At 52.6% G+C, this 20,283-nt stretch overlaps 1 protein-coding gene across 2 annotated transcripts in view; it reads left to right on the forward strand.

Moving 5' to 3' along the window:
* myh9b (myosin, heavy chain 9b, non-muscle) overlaps positions 1 to 20,283 on the forward strand; it is a 49,220-nt gene that overhangs the window by 26,626 nt on the left and 2,311 nt on the right. For both annotated transcript variants that reach the window (XM_030340182.1, XM_030340188.1), the window contains 31 exons: positions 351 to 449; positions 940 to 1,083; positions 1,537 to 1,632; positions 2,044 to 2,315; positions 2,961 to 3,134; positions 3,552 to 3,725; positions 4,311 to 4,425; positions 6,009 to 6,196; positions 7,966 to 8,087; positions 8,257 to 8,326; positions 9,265 to 9,425; positions 9,512 to 9,620; positions 9,959 to 10,090; positions 10,679 to 10,885; positions 11,145 to 11,282; positions 11,582 to 11,705; positions 12,004 to 12,175; positions 12,708 to 12,920; positions 13,198 to 13,342; positions 13,682 to 13,888; positions 14,168 to 14,272; positions 14,723 to 14,875; positions 15,191 to 15,439; positions 15,685 to 15,897; positions 16,340 to 16,552; positions 17,120 to 17,281; positions 17,755 to 17,883; positions 18,347 to 18,435; positions 18,930 to 19,053; positions 19,608 to 19,816; positions 20,086 to 20,194. In XM_030340182.1, the coding sequence (XP_030196042.1) occupies positions 351 to 449; positions 940 to 1,083; positions 1,537 to 1,632; positions 2,044 to 2,315; positions 2,961 to 3,134; positions 3,552 to 3,725; positions 4,311 to 4,425; positions 6,009 to 6,196; positions 7,966 to 8,087; positions 8,257 to 8,326; positions 9,265 to 9,425; positions 9,512 to 9,620; positions 9,959 to 10,090; positions 10,679 to 10,885; positions 11,145 to 11,282; positions 11,582 to 11,705; positions 12,004 to 12,175; positions 12,708 to 12,920; positions 13,198 to 13,342; positions 13,682 to 13,888; positions 14,168 to 14,272; positions 14,723 to 14,875; positions 15,191 to 15,439; positions 15,685 to 15,897; positions 16,340 to 16,552; positions 17,120 to 17,281; positions 17,755 to 17,883; positions 18,347 to 18,435; positions 18,930 to 19,053; positions 19,608 to 19,816; positions 20,086 to 20,194 (4,817 nt within the window). The remainder of the gene's footprint in view (positions 1 to 350; positions 450 to 939; positions 1,084 to 1,536; positions 1,633 to 2,043; positions 2,316 to 2,960; positions 3,135 to 3,551; positions 3,726 to 4,310; positions 4,426 to 6,008; positions 6,197 to 7,965; positions 8,088 to 8,256; positions 8,327 to 9,264; positions 9,426 to 9,511; positions 9,621 to 9,958; positions 10,091 to 10,678; positions 10,886 to 11,144; positions 11,283 to 11,581; positions 11,706 to 12,003; positions 12,176 to 12,707; positions 12,921 to 13,197; positions 13,343 to 13,681; positions 13,889 to 14,167; positions 14,273 to 14,722; positions 14,876 to 15,190; positions 15,440 to 15,684; positions 15,898 to 16,339; positions 16,553 to 17,119; positions 17,282 to 17,754; positions 17,884 to 18,346; positions 18,436 to 18,929; positions 19,054 to 19,607; positions 19,817 to 20,085; positions 20,195 to 20,283) is intronic.

Raw genomic sequence — 20,283 nt, forward strand, 5'->3', positions numbered from 1 at the left:
AGCAGAACCATTAAAGATGGTCTCTTTCTTGACTATGTGCTTTGTTTGAAGCTCGGGAGGGAGAGCAGACCATCTAGCGGTCAGTGTGTCCCCCCCTCCCTGGAAAATCCTTGACATAGTTTGAACTCAGATTCTCTCATCAGATTCTCCCTGAAATATCCCATGTCCCATTTAAACCTCCTCACTTATCATCTCAGTTGGTTAGTAGTTTTACTGTGGCTGCAGCTCTTAGTATGAACTATAACGCATAGTCTGTAGGATTATGAGTATCAAGGGATCCCTTTAGGATCCCTACACCCGGGTCAGTGTTGAGATGGTAGTGGGGTGCAGACCTTGACCTCTGACCTCAGACCTGCTGGAGAAGTCCCGTGCCATCCGCCAGGCCAAAGACGAGAGGACCTTCCACGTCTTCTACTACATGCTGACCGGTGCTGGGGACAAGCTGCGCTGTGAGCACACACACACGCTCGCTCACTCACTGGGGACATTAATACATTGCAGTTATTATTATATTTCTATTTTATTTTAATTATTTCATGTCCAGTATTGTAGTTTGTTTATTCATTTGTCTTTATTTAGGTCTCAGCGATCTTTACTAGTGTTTCTCTTGTACCTTTTTATTTCTTTATTGCACTGTTGAAGGAGCCCGAGACTCAAGAATTTCATGGCCAGCGACTGCTTCTTTAATTGTTGTGCATGCGGCAATAAAGCACCCTGAACCTTGAATCTTTATAGTTCAACAGAAATGCCTTCTGAAAATCCACAATGCATGTTGACCTGACCTTCTTGAAGGGGACTTTTGGTTAATGTTGCCCTCTTATCCATCATCGTTCTCTTGCTCTTAATCTGTACATTTGAAGAGATTTTTTTGGCATGATGGGTTTTGCATTACCGAGGCCTACAATAATACTTAAAAATAAACTTGTCTCTCTCTCTCAGCCGAGTTGTGTCTGGAGGGCTACAGCAACTACCGCTTCGTTTCCAACGGCAACCTGACCATCCCGGGCCAGCATGACAAGGACCTCTTCACGGAGACGCTGGAGGCCATGAAGATCATGAGCATCCCCGAGGATGAGCAGATCGGTACGCAGAGCGCTTTGATACCCCCGCAGTACCACCCACCAGACATAGGGGGCAGCACTCTGCTTTACTACCCCTGCAGTACCGCACGCAACACATAGGCAGCAGAGGGCTTTATTACCCCACTGTACTGCCCGCCACATTGAGGGGGCAGCAGAGGGCTTTAATACCCCCGCAGTAATGCCCCCCTACACATAGGTGGCAGCAGATGGCTTGGTAACTGGGTTCATCCCAGGGGAAAGGTGGCTGTCACAGCAGAAAGCCCAGTAGTACCAGTTTAAAAAGGCCTGCACACATATAAACAACTATAGGAATGTAAGGGTGTCTGACTTGAAGCTTTAAATGAAACAGATTTTTAAAAGAAAGGTCTGAATATTGTCATGGTCAGAGTTGACGGCGTGGCCCGGTTGTTACTGTGGTGACGTGGTTCTTGACCCCTGTTGTGTTGCTCTGCAGGCATGCTGAAGGTGGTGTCCTCCGTCCTCCAGCTGGGAAACATGAGCTTCAAGAAGGAGCGCCACACCGACCAGGCCTCCATGCCCGACAACACCGGTAAAACACCTCAAACATCGGACCTTATGCAGAGGAGTGTTGCACCGGGTCCCCACGCAAGGCCACAAAACGGACCTAGTGTCGCAGAACAGCTGAAGTACCGGAGTAGAGAGTCACTTGGCATCAAGTATCCGTGCCTTACCCACACAGGCACAACTGCCACAAAGCCTCTAGCAATAGCGTCTCCATGCCATACCACGGGTACCACTGCATTTACATTCAGGGGCATTTAGCTGAGTTGTATTCAAAGCGACAGTTCACTCACACATTCACACACCCACGGCGGGGTCAACCATGCAGAGCCGGGGATCGAACTAGCAGCCCTCCGGTTACCGGACAACCCGCCCTAGCCCCCCCCCCCCCCCCCCCCCTCCATGGTACTCTAACACTCTCCCCCTCTCTCCCCAACAGCGGCCCAGAAGGTGTGCCACCTGATGGGGATGAACGTGACGGACTTCACCCGGGCCATCCTGTCTCCGCGCATCAAGGTGGGCCGGGACTACGTGCAGAAGGCACAGACCCAGGAGCAGGCGGAGTTCGCCGTGGAGGCGCTGGCCAAGGCCACCTATGAGAGGATGTTCCGCTGGCTGGTGATGAGGCTCAACAAGGCTCTGGACAAGACCAAGAGGCAGGGCGCCTCCTTCATCGGCATCCTGGACATCGCCGGCTTCGAGATCTTTGAGGTGAGGCGCCAGTGGGTGTGACCGGTTCCCAGCAGCGAGCACGTCCATGCAACACAGATTGCGAGGATAGATGCTATTGGGTGCCAGGAGATACAACATACAATAAGTGCGTAAGGAAGACCGGTTCTCACCGGTTCTCATGAAACGAGCACAGACGTGCTCGTTTCATGAGAACCGGTGAGAAACACACTGTTTTATCGAATCAATAAAACTGCCTGTTTTATTGATTGCCGTGACTGTGTGAAGACCCGTCTTGCGAGCCAGAGGCACGCCGGTCTGGTGGACGGGTCCAAGGGTGAAACTCTACTGGTGGTAGTTCCCATGATGCATTGCTTTCCTCTCCGGTCCTTGCCACCAGTCGAACCCTTTAAAAACATCCCGCTAGATAACATGACGGGTTGCATTTATTTGATCTTGATTCCGTAATTTGGTTATTCCAAAGTTTTTTTTAACCTAAATTGAATCATTCTTTAGCTTAATGCCTTAATTTACCAACCTTTTATCGAATGGCTGCTTTCTTGAGATTTTTTTATTCAGTTTATCTTGAAGTGTCCCTGAAAGATCTGGGAAATATGTTGCGGTTCGCAATGCTAACCAGAGAGGTTCACATCACTGAATATCTTCTTCTTCTCTCTCTCTCTCCAGCTGAACTCGTTTGAGCAGATGTGCATCAACTACACCAACGAGAAGCTGCAGCAGCTGTTCAACCACACCATGTTCATCCTGGAGCAGGAGGAGTACCAGCGGGAGGGCATTGAGTGGAGCTTCATCGACTTCGGCCTGGACCTGCAGCCCTGCATCGACCTCATCGAGAAGCCTGTGAGTCCAACACTGACACCTGTCAATCAGAACGGAGATGTACTGGTATTCCCACAGAAACACCCATAAATCATACCGGAGCAGTGCTGGTTCTCCAGTACTGTGTCTTTGTGCCGTGACCCAATCTTGTCCCACTGCTCTATCTTCTTCCCACACTTTGTTTAAATCCGACCAACATCTGTCCTTAACACCGACGTCCCAGTGGACCGCTGGGTTTTGAACCAAAAGCGTCTTCTTCATAACCTCTTCAAGGCTTTATGTTTCCACAATGTTCTCCGTTTGAGGACTGGTTCTCCCCGGGGGAGCCCTCATTATCTGGTGGTTCCATGGCGGTCGATCTGAAGCCCCCCTGGTCCGGTGAGCTGGGTCTGTGTCTGTGGTTCTCTCTCATCGTGGTTCTCCCCCCCACCCCCCCAGGCCAACCCCCCGGGAATCCTGGCCCTGCTGGACGAGGAGTGCTGGTTCCCCAAGGCCACGGACAAGAGCTTTGTGGAGAAGGTTCTGCAGGAGCAGGGGGGGCACTCCAAGTTCCACCGGCCAAAGAAGCTGAAGGACGAGGCCGACTTCTGCATCATGCACTACGCCGGCAAGGTCGGTCTGCCCAGCCTCACCCCTTCTCCCTCCCTCATCCCTTCTCCCTCCCTCACCCCTTCATCCTCCCTCCCTCACCTCTTCATCCTCCCTCCCTCACCCCTTCAACCTCCCTCCCTCACCCCTTCATCCTCCCTCCCTCACCCCTTTTCCCGCCCTCCCTCCCTCACCCCTTTTCCCTCCCTCCCTCCCTCACCCCTTCTCCCTCACCCCTTCTCCCTCCCTCCCTCACCCCTTCTCCCTCCCTCCCTCACCCCTTCTCCCTCCCTCCCTCACCCCTTCTCCCTCCCTCCCTCACCCCTTCTCCCTCCCTCCCTCACCCCTTCATCCTCCCTCCCTCACCCCTTCATCCTCCCTCCTTCACGCCTTCATCCTCCCTTCCTTTACGCCTTCATCCTCCCTCCCTCACCCCTTCTCCCTCCCTCCCTCCCTCCCTCCCTCACCCCTTCTCCCTCCCTCCCTCACCTCTTCTCCCTCCCTCCCCCACCCCTTCTTTCTCCCTCCCTCACCCCAGCCCAGACTCCCTCACACCCCTTCTCCCTCCCTCACCCCTTCTCCTGATGTCTGACCTGACCCCCCTCCCAGGTTGACTACAAGGCTGACGAGTGGCTGATGAAGAACATGGACCCGCTCAACGACAACGTGGCCTCACTGCTCAACCAGTCCACCGACAAGTTCGTCTCCGAGCTCTGGAAGGATGGTAGGTTCACCTGACCCTCGGGTCCAGACCGCCCCAGGCCCCCCCCCCCCTTGGGGCTCACCTGAACCGCCCTGGGGGTCACCTGACCCCATGAACAATACAAAAACATGAACAATTCATGGATGAACACATGAATACGTGTATAGTTGCACAACAAGTTATCATGAATACATGAAACCACAAGACCTTCATGTTACCTTCTGTTGATCTCTTCACTCTTCCACCTTACCTTTGTCTCTTAACCTTTGACCTCCCTGATCTCGACCTCCATCCTCATCCTCCTCTGTTGCCCCGTTCTGTTACCCCCCCCCCTCCATGGGGCCCCTGGGCCCCCAGGGATTCTGAGTTGTCAGAGAGCCTATTTCTACAACCGCTTTCCTATTCTGCACCTCGACTCAGGTGACCCGGTTTACTTTGATTTGTTCACCCTCATCTGTGCCTGTTGACCCTCGAGCCAATCGTCATCAGCCATCCCCCCTCTCCCTCATCATCAATCCTCCCTCTCCCTCATCATCAATCCTCCTTCTCCCTCATCATCAATCCCCCCCTCTCCCTCATCATCAATCCCTAATCAACAATCCCCCATCTTCTTAATTCTCAAGCCCCCCTCATCCTCTATCCCCCATCTTCCTCATCCTCAGTCTTACATCTTCCGGTCTTCCCGCACTAAAACTCTTCCACGTTGTTTGTGTATCCATGTTCTTTGCCCCTTATGTTTTCAGTGAATTCTGGTCTCTCTCCCCGCTCCCCTCATTAATCCCTGGTATCTCCTCCTCATGATTCAGTGAGTCCTGTCCCTCTGGTCTCTCTCCCTCTCTCCTATTTAATCCCTGGTATCTCCTCATGTTTTCAGTGAATCCTGTCCCTCTGGTCTCCACCCCCTCTCTCATTAATCCCTGGTCTCTCCTTCTCTCCTGTGTAATAGTGTTTTTGGGGCCTCCTGGTGTTGGTCATGGGTACTACAACAATGGGTATATCCAACTGCATGGGTTTGATTGTGCGATCACCAAATAGATCTATGTTTTTGTCACCCTTTTTGTTGGACGTGTGTGATTAAAACATAAGGACCCTCCACATGGGAGGGGTTTGCAGTGATGTGCACACCAGTGTTTCACGTGACTGCATTGAAGTGGTTGGATGGTTCCTCAGCATGGTTTGACCTGCTCTCTGGCGCCCCCTGGCCTCACTGTGTGTGTGGTGTTTCCTCACGTTTGTTTAAAAGGATCTTGTCCTCAGCATGTTTGACAGGAAGACACCCTTGTTTAGTAGTTTGAGGAGTGTTCTGTTTGACATGAGTTGATGTTAGACTATTATTATTGTCAAGGTTTACGGGACGTTTTATGGGCTCGAAAAACTCTTGATACATAACAGCGTTGAGTATCGAATTCACTTTCAATACTTTATGATTGAAAATGGATTAATACCAATTAAATTAAGTAGGCTTTCAAAGTGAGATGAATAAACAGGAATATTTAATACAAGATGACACATGAATACATGTATAGTTGCACAACAAGTTAACATGAATACAAGAAACCACGAGACCTTCATGTTAAATCTTCCCCCCCCCCCTCCTCCTCCAGTGGACCGCATCGTGGGCCTGGACAAGGTGGCCGGGATGTCTGAGATGCCGGGGGCATTTAAGACGCGTAAGGGCATGTTCCGCACGGTGGGGCAGCTTTACAAGGAGCAGCTGTCCAAGCTCATGGCCACGCTCCGGAACACCAACCCCAACTTCGTCCGCTGCATCATCCCCAACCACGAGAAGAAGGTGCGGGTTCCATTCCCACCCACCTGGGGTCGGCCCTGACCGGGGTTCTGAACGTCTCGTTGAGAGCCTCACTGTTTGTTCGGTTCTTGTTATGAATATGGTGGTTCTAACCTGGTAGCATACGACACTAACTTTGGCTGGCATGCTAGGTAGCCTGAGTCTAATGCTAACCTGGCATATCTATTGGTTTTGATCTGCCGTATTGTCCGCACTGTAAGTACACCGGAGTATAAACCGCAGCAGCTAAATTGAATGATGTGTACATAATGGTGCGGCCACACCAGACGCGTATCTCGCGTAATTTTTACGCGAGATACGCGTTGCTTGACCATTTTGTGTCAAAAATGGTCGCATACGCGCCTACGTCACTCGCCTAGATGAGTCCATGTCCATGCAAGTGAACGGATAGATTATTTAATCTAACCCGATCTAAACTCTATCACCCAAACACGGCGGCGATTGGGTTTCCTACCTCGGACTCCAGCGCAGCCACGGCCGACAACTATCTTTATTCTGGGTGGAAATAGTAACATAGTTACGCCATTAAATGCGTTTATGGAAACATTTTTAGCGAGAAATGTGCATTTTACTTTCATAATGTTCGCTCGGTGAATGTGAAGGATGTTTGGTTTGATAGTTATGACGAAGAGGGAACGCTCCGTTCACTTGCATGGACATGGACTCATCTAGCTGCGTTGGCGCGTTGGAAGCGTTGAACCGAGTAACCACCACACAATGATCAAGCGTCAGGTTAGGCGCGTTACTCGCGTTATCGCGTTTGGTGTGGCCGCACCGTAAAAAGTTCAATTTTTTTAACTCTTGAAATGTACGCGATATACGCGCGTATAGCGCGTATTGCGCGTAAATATGCGCGTATTGCGCGTAAATATACGCGCAATACGCGCGTAAAATGTTGCTTATACGCGTGAAACGCGCGTAAACCAATGGTTCCCTATGGAAAAAATGGCGATTTTATACGCGAAGTACGCGAGATACGCGTCTGGTGTGGCCGCACCTCACTGGAGCCCGCCGCTTAAAGGTGGGGGGGCGCGGACCGGTCATAGAGCCCATAGAGTTAAAGTTGGTGGGCTGTAACCTGTAAAATCCATAGATTTAGGAGGTCCCCTAGTGGCCGTTAGCTGTAAAAAAATAAATCCATAGATTAGCCGCACCGTTATATAAGCCGCAGAATTGAAAAATGGGAAAATAGTCGCTGCTTATAGTGCGAAAATTACGGTAGTTTACCGTGATGGAACGTTGGATTTAATCCTTTTTTCCATAGCAGTAAATTGGATTTACTGTTACCATGGCAGTAGATTGGACTTGGTCAGTAGCCAATGGCAGCAGATTGGCTTTAGACAGTAACCCTGACAGTAGATTTGATTTACTATTACCATGACAGTAGATTGGATTTAGTGTGTTACCATGGCAGTAGATTGGATTTAGTGTGTTACCATGGCAGTAGATTCGATTTAGTGTGTTACCATGGCAGTAGATTGGATTTAGTCTGTTACCATGGCAGTAGATTGGATTTAGTGTGTTACCATGGCAGTAGATTGGATTTAGTCTGTTACCATGGCAGTAGATTGGATTTGGTCAGTAGCCATGGCAGCAGATTGGCTTTAGACATTAACCCTGACAGTAGATTTGATTTACTATTACCATGGCAGTAGATTAGTTTTAGTGTGTTACCACGGCCGTAGATCTGGTTGAGGCTGGTTCAGACCCGTCCGGTCCAGGTCTGACCCCTGGTGTTTTCCCCTCTGCAGGCGGGTAAGCTGGACCCCCACCTGGTGCTGGACCAGCTCCGCTGTAACGGGGTCCTGGAGGGGATCAGGATCTGCCGCCAGGGCTTCCCCAACCGCATCGTGTTCCAGGAGTTCAGGCAGAGGTGACGCACCGGACACGCATGAAACAAACACAACATTCACTGGACAAAGACTGCACACAAACGCATGAACGCACACACTCTGTGACCTCGACTGATGAGGGTGTGTGTGTGTGTGTGTGTGTGTGAGAGTCACACCTTGTCTGTATTAACTCCCGGTTTGTGACTCCAGGTACGAGATCCTCACTCCCAACGCCATCCCCAAGGGCTTCATGGACGGGAAACAGGCCTGCGTGCTCATGGTACGAACACCTAGCGACCACCTCTCAAAGAACCGGGTTCACCATAGCAATTGATGTTATCTTCTAAGCGCACCAACCGTCTTAAAGGGATACGGCGAGGTGTCGTACCCAGGTTCAGACCAGCGGTTTGACTCCAGATCCTTCGTTGTGTGTCCAGCCGGGGAGTTTGCTGGGTGTCAACATTGACACGGATTGTAGTTGTTCTACAAACAGCCAGCAAACTCCCCTTCTGGATGCACTGTGATGGGTCTAGACACGACTCGTCTGGTTCACTCAGAGTATCCCTTTAATGTGAACTACAACACTTAACTTACAACAATTAAATCACAACAATGATCCAATTAGGCAAATGTTAACGTATATTTAATGTTCTAACTACATCTAGCTTATCGTATAGTTGAACTCAAGTTTTATTTAACTTGAACCTATAGTTAAATATTAAATTGTATTGATTGAATTAGCCAACTTTAACATTGATGCAATAAGCTCTAAACCAGGGGTCACCAACCTTTTTGAACCTGAGCGCTACTTCATGGGCACTGATTCATACGAAGGGCACCCAGTTCTATACACTCTTCTGAAATAACAAATTGGCTCAGTTTGCCTTTAGTTATACATTACTATTAATGATACTCATCTGTGTGAAGACATGTTAATTAATTAAGTTATGTTAATGATTTCTCGCAATAATTATCAACAATGACTTCAAAAAGGTGGGAAAGTGTTGTTCAAGAATGAGTAGTGCTATTTTTAGACCAGGCCTGCGGGCGCCTCATGTGGTCCTTGCGGGCGCCGTGGTGCCCGCGGGCACTGTGTTGGTGACCCCTGCTCTAAACTAATTGATGTTATATCTAGATGGTTATTTCAATACGAAATCGAGTAATGGTGGTCCCAGAACCATCTCATTATAAAGCTGTTGATCTCTCCTCCCTGGTCAGATCAAAAGCCTGGAGCTGGACCCCAACCTCTACCGGATCGGGCAGAGCAAGGTGTTCTTCCGGGCCGGAGTCCTGGCCCACCTGGAGGAGGAGCGCGACATGAAGATCACCGAGGTCATCATCAGCTTCCAGGCCTGGTGCCGTGGTTACGTGGCCCGCAAGTAAGACACCCCAACCCAGACTTAATTTCCGAAGGTGCACCAGAAAGGGTGGAGCTTGGCTAACCCCTTCCCCCTCCCCCCCTCAGGGCCTTCGCCAAGCGGCAGCAGCAGCTGACGGCCATGAAGGTGATCCAGAGGAACTGCGCAGCCTACCTGAAGCTCCGCAACTGGCAGTGGTGGAGGCTGTTCACCAAGGTAACCACGGCAACCACGGCCTGGGGGTCAGGGATTGCGACCCCCCCCAGTGCCATACCTGCGGGGTCGGCTGTTCAGTAATTCAGTTGTGTCGACATGTCCTACAAATGACTGCAATAAAACATGAATGTCTATGTGAATATTTATAGATCTTTGTGTTTCCTAATATGATCCATGGAGTCTGTGTCATGCTGAGCTTCTTGTTTATGGTTAATTTTATTTATTAATTCTCTCCCCCCCTCCCTCCCCCCTCTCCCTGTCCTTCCCTCTCCTCCCCCCTCCCTCTCCTCCCCTCCCTCTCTCCTCCCCGTCCTCTCCCTCCTCCCCCTCCCCCCCAGGTGAAGCCTCTGCTGCAGGTCTCCAGGCAGGAGGAGGAGATGTTGGCCAAGGACGAGGAGCTCAACAAGGTGAAGGAGCGGCAGACGTATGCCGAGCAGCAGCTCACTGAGATGGAGTCCAAGCAGCAGCAGGTGAGAGCAGCACACCCACCAGCGGCCATTAGAGGGCAGCGCATCCACCAGCGGCCACTAGAGGGCCGCACTTCCACCACAGGCCACCAGGGGCAGCACATTCAGCAGCGGGCACTAGAGGGCCGCACTTCCACCGCAGGCCACCAGGGGCAGCACATTCAGCAGCGGGCACTAGAGCGCCGCACTTCCACCGCAGGCCACCAGGGGCAGCACATCCAGTAGCGGCCACTAGAGCGCCGCACTTCCACCGCAGGCCACCAGGGGCAGCACATCCAGCAGCGGCCACTAGAGCGCCGCAGACGGTCCACTCGCCATCCTCCAGGGTTCATCTGAACGACCCTGCTAGGGTTGAGGACAAATGAAACGACGAGAAATGTTTAGATGAATGAATGACCATGTATAGCCTCATCAGATTTATACTGGGAGACTAAAATTGTCCATCTGTCTGATCCATTATCAAGTGGGTCAGACGGACGGCTCAACAGAATGATAAAGTGAAGTAAGCAGGGTTTAAAGTCCTCCTCTTTACATTCCCTCCTTCTCCTCTCCCTTCCTCCCTCTCTCCTCCTCCTCCTCCCCCTCCTCCAGCTGGGGGCGGAGAAGCTGGCCCTGCAGGAGCAGCTGCAGGCGGAGACGGAGCTGTGTGCCGAGGCGGAGGAGATGAGGTCCCGCCTCGCCGCCCGCAAGCAGGAGCTGGAGGAGATCCTCCACGACCTGGAGGCCCGCATGGAGGAGGAGGAGGAGCGCACCACGCAGCTGCAGACCGAGAGGAAGAAGATGCAGCTCAACATCGGGGTGAGTGGAGGGAGGGGGGGGGGGGGGGGGAGGCGGGGGACGATGCAGCTCAACATCGGGGTTAGTGGAGGGAGAGGGGGAGGGTAGGGGGGAGGGAGAGAGGGGAGGAGCTCAACATCGGGGTGAGGGGGGGGCAGGAGGGTGAGAGGGGACAGGAGGGTGAGGGGGGACAAGAGGGTGTGAGGGGGGGGTGTGAGGGGGGGCAGGAGGGTGTGTAAGGTCACAGGCCGGTGTTAACCTGCCCCGTCTCTCCTCTCAGGACCTGGAGCAGCAGTTGGATGAGGAGGAGGCCGCCCGGCAGAGGCTTCAGCTTGAGAAGGTCACCCTGGAGGCCAAGATGAAGAAGGTGGAGGAGGACGTGATGGTGCTGGACGACCAGAACAACAAGCTCAACAAGGTCCGTGCATCAACACCCGTCACTCACCCGTCAATCACCCATCACTCATGATACGAGTACAGCTTTGTTCTGGTGATCAAGATGTCCAGCAGGACTTAAGTTTGGAAGATCTGCTGCTTACCCTGACCCCTTGTTTTACATAAACTCATCATTTAAATCCAGCCCTAGCCGCACCTTTTCTTAAGGACTCAGTCTAATAGGGTAATCTGGACCTAGTTAAGTAGATGGATGTATGCCTAGGGTATCATCACACACAGCTCTTATGGATGTATACAACGTTTGTCTGTTTCGTTGTGCAGGAGAAGAAGCTGTTTGAGGAGAGGATCTCCGAGTTCACCTCCAACCTGGCGGAGGAGGAGGAGAAGTCCAAGAGTCTGCAGAAGCTGAAGACCAAGCATGAGGCCATGATCACAGACCTGGAGGGTAAGCTGGTGCTCTGGCGAAGCCCCCCACCCACCCCCCCCCCCCCCAGACAACATATGACATACCGCGCTTATAAGTCTGGATTTGTGGAACAGAAGACAGAAAACGTACAGAATTCTAAAATCTTGTATTGCTCCAAGAAGACTATTGATTGTGGACCCATCTACGTGATCATGTTATGATACCTAGCTAGGTCGAGGTTTGGGTTTCAGACCAGAGGTTTCTAGACCCCAGCCTTCTGTGTTCTGGGTTCCTCCGACCACTCAATACCCCCCCCCCCCCCCCCCCCCACCCCCAGACCGCCTGCGTCGCGAGGAGAAGCAGCGGCAGGAGCTGGAGAAGAACCGGCGCAAGCAGGACGGAGACTCTGCGGAGCTCCACGACCAGATTGCCGAGCTGCAGGCCCAGATCGCCGAGCTCCGCCTCCAGCTGGCAAAGAAGGAGGAGGAGCTGCAGGCCGCCCTCGCAAGGTAGGCTGGGGTCATCGAAGGGAATAGACACTACACCTCCCTTGATTTGAGTTCTCTCCTACAGAAAACTCAGACCAGGTAGAGTCCATGTAGGGACTGGTCTGAGACCAGATAGAGTCCATGTAGGGACTGGTCTGAGACCAGGTAGAGTCCATGTAGGGACTGGTCTGAGACCAGGTAGAGTCCATGTAGGGACTGGTCTGAGACCAGGTAGAGTCCATGTAGGGACTGGTCTGAGACCAGGTAGAGTCCATGTAGGGACTGGTCTGAGACCAGGTAGAGTCCATGTAGGGACTGGTGTGAGACCAGGTAGAGTCCATGTAGAGACTGGTCTGAGACCAGGTAGAGTCCATTTAGGGACTGGTCTGAGACCAGGTAGAGTCCATGTAGAGACTGGTCTGAGACCAGGTAGAGTCCATTTAGGGACTGGTCTGAGACCAGGTAGAGCCCTGTACCTAAGAGAGGTGTAGAGTTAAACAGGACAACTCAGCCCTGCTCCATGACCTCAACATCCCCCCCCCCCCCCCCCCAGGATGGAGGAGGAGGCGGCCCTGAAGAACCTGGCCCAGAAGAAGATCCGCGAGATGGAAGCGCAGCTGTCTGAGCTTCAGGAGGACCTGGACCTGGAGCGCCAGGCCCGTGCCAAGGCGGAGAAGCACCGCCGCGACCTCGGGGAGGAGCTGGAGGCGCTGAAGACGGAGCTGGAGGACACGCTGGACTCCACCGCCACCCAGCTGGAGCTCAGGTAGCCCGCCGCGGAACGCACCCGACGCTCTGAGACTAGAACCAAGCACACCCGACGCTCCGAGACTAGAACCAAACACACCCTCCCACCACAGACTAGAAACAAGTGCCCGCATGGGTCTGTTCTGCCTCCAGTTGGTCCCAGTCATAGTCAAATTATAAAACTTCTATAACCGTAGATTTTTTTCCATTCAGAGCTTTATTTTTTTCGTTACGCGTATTATTTAGTAAGCGTCTCCTAGTAGCTCCTCTTAACACGTCTCCGTGTCCGTCTCCAGGAGCAAGCGTGAGACGGAGGTGACCCACCTGAAGAAGGCCCTGGAGGAGGACGCCAAGGTCCACGAGATGCAGGTGGCGGAGATGAGGCAGAAGCACGGGCAGGCCTTTGACGAGCTCAACGAGCAGCTGGAGCAGGCCAAGAGGGTGAGGATCACGGCCATGTTCGGAGAGAAGGCTTGGGCTGGATTTGTTTATCATGTAGAGCAGGTTGGCTGGTAACCGGAAGGTTACTAGTTCAATCCCCGGCTCCTCCTAGCTGTGTCGAGGTGTCCTTGATTAAGACATTCAACCCTAACGGCTCCCGGCGAGATGGCTGTCGCCTTGCATGGCTGACACTGCCGTCGGCGTAAATGTGTACGTTGAATGGGAGCTTTGAGTGGCCATTGGTCAGAAAAGCGCTAGATAAATCATTTTAAAGCAAACCAAAGTGCAGTCAGGTCCAGATTCTGACTGTTTCTCTTCCTCCTCCTCCTCCTCCTGCAGAACAAGGTGTCCGTGGACAAGACCAAGCAGGCTCTGGAGTCGGAGCGCAACGAGCTGGCCATCGAGCTGCAGACGCTGATGCAGGGCAAGGGCGAGTCAGAGCACCGCCGGAAGAAGGCGGAGGGCCAGGTCCAGGAGCTGCAGGTCAAGCATGGCGAGAGCGAGCGCCAGCGGCAGGAGCTGGCCGAGAGGGTCACCAAGCTGCAGGTGAGACGCCGTGCCTCCCAGGGGTAGGGGGGGGGGGGGTCACAGGGTACCTCACGCTACGATAACCGAGACATGGCCCGTGATACCGATAATCGCCATACAGCGATTCTGCCATGATCAATATATTGTTTGAAAATCCTAAAATGATAAATCACGATATGTCTAACGACGGATACAGAATAACTGTGGAAAGGTTAAGTGCTGGATTGCGGTCTTGATCCTTACCCCTGATGCTGTGTGAACCTCCGCTCAACACTCTTCTCCACGTGTTCCTCGCAGGCGGAGCTGGATAACGTGAGCGGGTTGCTGAGCGAGGTGGAGGGCAAGTCCATCAAAGCCACCAAGGACTGCTCCAGCGTGGAGTCGCAGCTCCAGGACGTCCAGGTACGACCAGCTGAGCCGCTCAGACCTCCTCAGGGTCTGGACACTAGATTGGCAGCGGATTGTTTTTTTTCAATAGAACTGTCTGTTGTATGGATGACTCATCTGCTGTCATTGTTTTGTTTCTTTCTCATACTTTTTCTCGCCACACTCTTTCTTATCTGTCTCTCTCGCTCTGACCCTCCTGCCATGGCCTCTCCTCTCTCCTCTCTCCTCGCTCTCCCTCCTCTCTCCTTCTCTTGCTCTCGCTCTTGCTCTCGCTCTCTCTTCTCTCTCCTCGCTCTCTCTCTCCTCGCTCTCCCTCCTCTCTCCTTGCTCTCCCTCCTCTCTCTTCGCTCTCTCTCCTCGCTCTCCCTCCTCTCTCTTCGCTCTCTCTCCTCGCTCTCCCTCCTCTCTCTTCGCTCTCTCTCCTCGCTCTCCCTCCTTTCTCCCCTCTCTCCTCCCCCTCCCCAGGAGCTGATGGCGGAGGAGACGCGCCAGAAGCTCTCCCTGAACACCAAGCTGCGGCAGCTGGAGGACGAGCAGAACGGGCTGCGGGAGCAGCTTGAGGAGGAGGAGGAGTCCAAGAAGAACGTGGAGAAGCAGCTCCTCATGGTGCAGGCGCAGGTAAGCTCACCTGGCCCAGGCCACGCCCCCCCAGACCAGGCCACGCCCCCTCTGCCCTGGCCCCCTGATCAAAGAGTTCTGAGTGCTTGGGAATTGTTTCTAAAGGAACTACCTTTAGACAATTACAATAATCATTTGTTAAATAGTAAAGAAAATAGTTTAATAATAATAATAAAGTTAAATGGTAATTCAAATAATAAAGCTCTTTGTGGTTGTAAAGGACTTTGTGTTGCTGTTTAGGCATCAATATCGCTTTTTACATAAAGCTTTGATTTGATGCCTGAGCTCTGAGTGACATGCACTGTTGTCCAATAGCTGGTGGACATGAAGAAGAAGGTGGAGCTGGAGGCGGGCTCACTGGAGAACGCAGAGGAGGGCAGGAAGCGGCTGCAGCGGGACCTGGAGGGCGTGAGCCAGCGCATGGAGGAGAAGTGCGCCGCCTTCGAGAAGCTGGACAAGACCAAGACGCGGCTGCAGCAGGAGCTGGACGACCTGCTGGTCGACCAGGACCACCTCCGGCAGATCGTCTCCAACCTGGAGAAGAAGCAGAAGAAGTTTGATCAGGTGAGTGGAGACCGAGACCCCATGAAACATGATGACGGCCTCGGCTGTGACCTAGCTTCGTCACGCCCGTTTATGGTGGCCTGGAAAAAGGGAGCGAAGCATTTAAAAAATGCATTGCTTCGTCTTATTTTAAATAAGACCCAACGTTTCTGAAAGACGCTAGACATGGGAAAGACAAACCGTACCAGCCAGGACCAGTGCCTCTATAACCAGTGCCTCTAACCAGTGATCCCTGACCCCTCCAGATGCTGGCGGAGGAGAAGACCATCTCTGCGCGCTACGCGGAGGAGCGGGACCGCGCGGAGGCGGAGGCCCGGGAGAAGGAGACGCGGGCGCTGGCCCTGACCCGCGAGCTGGAGGCCCTGATGGACAACAAGGACGAGCTGGACCGCAACAACAAGCTGCTGCGCGCCGAGATGGAGGACCTGGTCTCCTCCAAGGACGACGTCGGCAAGAGTGTACGTCCCCCGCCGTCCACCTCTGACTGTACTGGAGAGCCCTAAAGGGCCCGTGTTATAGTCCGAAACCATTTTTTCCTTCCCGATACCGATTCGTGAACTTGAGTGTCGGCCGATACCGAGAATATACCAATAGAGCCTCGAACAGTGTTACTACTATTAAGACTTGTTCTTTTTGGATGGTTCTCTTACGATGACGGCAATTGATAGTCGGTTAACTTACTGTCGACAAACTTTTGTTTCAGAACTAGATCATTTACATTTATAATTATAATAATACTTCACCACACAAACCGGTCTTCTCCTCTAAATGTGTTAACCATATATTTGGACCGTCAAAACGTCTCTTGTCTTTCTACCTCTGGTCTCCTGCATCCCAGCGTTCGATTCCTCGTGGGTCCTCCCATGCTTGACCCCAGTCTGCCCCCTCTCTCCCCTCCAGGTCCATGAGCTGGAGAAGTCGAAGCGCGGCCAGGACCAGCAGCTTGAGGAGATGCGCGTGCAGCTGGAGGAGCTGGAGGACGAGCTGCAGGCCACGGAGGACGCCAAGCTGCGTCTGGAGGTCAACATGCAGGCCATGAAGGCGCAGTACGACCGCGACCTGGCCGGCCGCGACGAGATGGGAGAGGAGAAGAAGAGAGCGCTGGTCAAACAGGTGAGGCTGCTGACAGACACCTCCTCCTACTCCTGCTTTGTTGCTCAGTCTCCTCCTTTCAGATCTACTCCACTTCATCCTCTTCTCCTCTACCTCCTCCTCCTCCTCCTCCTCCTCAGCCCTCTTCCTTCCTGACCAGACACCTTTCTCCAATCCCTTCCCCTCAGTCTGTATTCTGATTGGGCGGAGGCCAGACTCCCATCTGTCTCTGGCTCCAGACGCTCCTGTGTGGTCCCGCTCCAGGGAATGTTGGGATCACTGGATGGAAAAAGAATCAAATGCGCTTCAGCTCAGTGCAATAAACTCCCGATGTGACATTTTCAGAGGTCGCATCGGGACCAATAGGGTATTAATGGGATTTTCCAGCCCGTTAATACCCTAATAAACTGCTTGTTTAGAAAGGATGGGGAATTCAAACCTCCTTGAGCACGATGCTCGAACCTGAACAGTCCCCTTAATGACCTGGGTCTGGACTCACTGCTGGTCCCTAGGCTAAGGGTGTCTCCTTAGTTACCGGTCTCCCGTATTATGGGATGCATCTGACCTCCGCCCTCTATCTCCCTCCAGGTGCGGGAGATGGAGCTGGAGCTGGAGGATGAGAGGAAGCAGCGGTCCGTTGCCACGGCAGCGCGTAAGAAGCTGGAGCTGGACCTGAAGGAGCTGGAGTCAGCCATCGACATGGCCAACAAGAACCGCGATGAGGCCCTGAAGCAGCTCAAGAAACTCCAGGTACAGACGCGCATAAAGTTTTCATATTGTACACTTACATTCAGGGCGTTTAGCAGACGCTTTTATCCACAGCGACTTACAATAAGTACAAGAAAGAGAAACCACTCTATATTGCTGTTGTTACAGTTAGGATGTTCATAGAACCAAGTGCCAAGCTCTAATAATCACTAGGTTTACCCATTCCCCGTATACAACAGAGACAGCTAGGATAAGATGCTAAACGATGCTAAGTACTGTTTTCAAGTGGCAGGACGTACAACATACAATAAGTGTGTAAGGGGGGTCAGGGGGGAGGCTATGCAGAGTCTAGTTGAATTATACACATTTATAATGACTAGAAAAAAGATGTTGTGTTCAACACTGATCCTGGTTCAACACTGACCCTGGCATCTCCTCCTCATCCTCCTCCTCCTCCTCCTCCTCCTCCTCCTCCTCCTCCTCCTCCTCCTCCTCCTCCTCCTCCTCCCCCTCAGGCCCAGATGAAGGAGCTGATCCGGGAGCTGGAGGACACCCGCATGTCCCGGGAGGAGATCCTGGCCCAGGCCAAGGAGACGGAGAAGAAGTTGAAGGGCATGGAGGCCGACATGATCCAGATGCAGGAGGTCAGTCCCCCTCACCCCCTCCATTGGTTTATTCGTGGTCCAAACGTCTCGTTTTTCGTTAGTTAACTTGTGTTCAAGTTTCCCTCGTTCACGTGTTGAGCGCCTCCTCGATGAGCAGGGAAATCAGTGTAGAGCGCCTCGTTCTTTCATTAAATATAGTTTTTTTTGTGGGTGATATTACCCGTCTTACTCACCATGAATAAAGCACAAAACAGAGCAAAAACAAATTAGAAACAAACCTGATAAAAATAATAAAATGATGTTGATATTTGGCGCCAGCATGTTTATTCTCGTATTGCTCGAGATAAGAAGGGCAACGATATATCGCCGTGTCGATATTTAGTCCCGCCCCTACTCCACGCTACACTGACCAGGGGGTAGAGCCTGTGATGGTGCCTCCTGCTGCCCCTCCCCCTCCCCCTGTGCAGGTGAGCATAACCACTTTCTCTTTGGGGGGGTGTAGGAGCTGGCCGCCGCCGAGAGAGTGAAGAGACAGGCCCAGCAGGAGAGAGACGAGCTGCAGGACGAGATCAACAGCCAGGCTGCCAAGAAGTAAGACCCGCCCCCTGCCTCTGGTCCAATCAGATTCACAGCTCGACAGACGACCCCTTATCCCGTCCAATCACAATCACACCTTTACAGATTGACTCCTCCCCCCTCTGCCTGTTTAATAATACTTGCAGAACCTTAGTCGATGAGCAGATGCTCGTATGAAGTTCAGACTGATGACAATCACAGTTGAGTTTCATTAAAACGTGAGGTTAAGGGGAAACCTTAATTCCTAGCTGAACAGAATGATGTTAGGTATAGAGGCTGAGTGGATTCACACTCTGCATATTGAGGTTCTATGGAAAAGTTTGAATGAAAACCACCTTAGTTACTCACTCTTCACCTTATGGGAGTCCATACCATTGACCTGCATTAACGCCTTCTCCCCCCTTCTCCTCCCTGCCCCTCTCTGCTCCCTCCTGCTCCTCTCTCCTCCCTGCTCCCCTCTCATCCTCTCTGCTCCTCCCTCCTCTCTGCCCCTCCTTCTCCCCCCCCAGCGCCCAGGTGGCCGAGGAGAAGAGGAGGCTGGAGGCTCGCATCGCACAGCTGGAGGAGGAGCTGGAGGAGGAGCAGTGCAACACGGAGCTGGTCAACGACCGCCTCAAGAGAGCCCTGCTGCAGGTCAGCTTCTACTGCTATAGATCTGGGACCTGTGTGTCAGCTTATGCTGCTATAGATCTATGACCTGTGGGTCAGCTTCTACTGCTATAGATCTAGGACCTCTGGGTCAGCTTCTACTGCTATAGATCTAGGACCTGTGGGTCAGCTTCCACTGCTATAGTTCTAGGACCTGTGGGTCAGCTTCTACTGCTATAGATCCATGACCTGTGGGCTAGCTTCTACTGCTATAGATCTAAGACATGTGGGTCAGCTTCTACTGCTTTAGATCTATGACCAATGGGTCAGTGATAGATATACACCCATCGCTATGTTACTGATCTGTTAATTATGGCTCTATGTATGTTAGTGATCTATCTGATCTAACCATCTTCTGCTCGCTCTGAGTACTGTTGGATCCGGTCAGAGCTGACCGGGTGCTCTCCATCATACTGTATCCTCTCCTAGTGGTTTCATATTGACCCTAAACCTAACTCATAATACTAGACCAGTGGTAACCTAGTTACCGCTTAACTCATCACCGTCCCCTGACTCCCCCCTCTCCCTTCCCCCCCCAGACGGACCAGATGAACGTGGAGCTGACGGCGGAGCGCAGTACCTCCCAGCGCCTGGAGGGGGCGCGGGCGCAGATGGAGCGGCAGAACAAGGAGCTGAAGCTGAAGCTGGGCGAGCTGGAGGGCACCGTTAAGAGCAAGTACAAGGCCGCCATCGCCGCCATGGAGGCCAAGATCGCACAGCTGGAGGAGCAGCTGGACATGGAGACCAGGTCAGACATACAGACACCACTGGTCCACTAGGAGACCAGGTCAGACATACAGACACCACTGGTCCACTAGGAGACCAGGTCAGACATACAGACACCACTGGTCCACTAGGAGACCAGGTCAGACATACAGACACCACTATAGTCCACTATGAGACCAGTTCAGACATTAGCGAATATATTCTGTAGAGGGAGGTTCTAGGTTCTTACCCCGGGTTCTGGGGAGGTAGAGGGAGGTTCTAGGTTCTAACACCGGGTTCTGTGTGTTCCAGGGAGCGGCAGGCGGCCTCTAAGCTGGTCCGCCGTACGGAGAAGAAGCTGAAGGAGGTGATCCTGACGGTGGACGACGAGAGACGCAACACCGAGCAGTACAAGGACCAGGTACCCAATGATACCCCATTGATACCCTATACTGACGCCTGACCCCCTAAACCCAAGGACAAGGTACCCCATGATACCCCATACCCTGA

The sequence above is a fragment of the Gadus morhua genome, chromosome 2 (assembly GCF_902167405.1).
Source record: "Gadus morhua chromosome 2, gadMor3.0, whole genome shotgun sequence".
Taxonomy (NCBI): Eukaryota; Metazoa; Chordata; class Actinopteri; order Gadiformes; family Gadidae; genus Gadus; species Gadus morhua.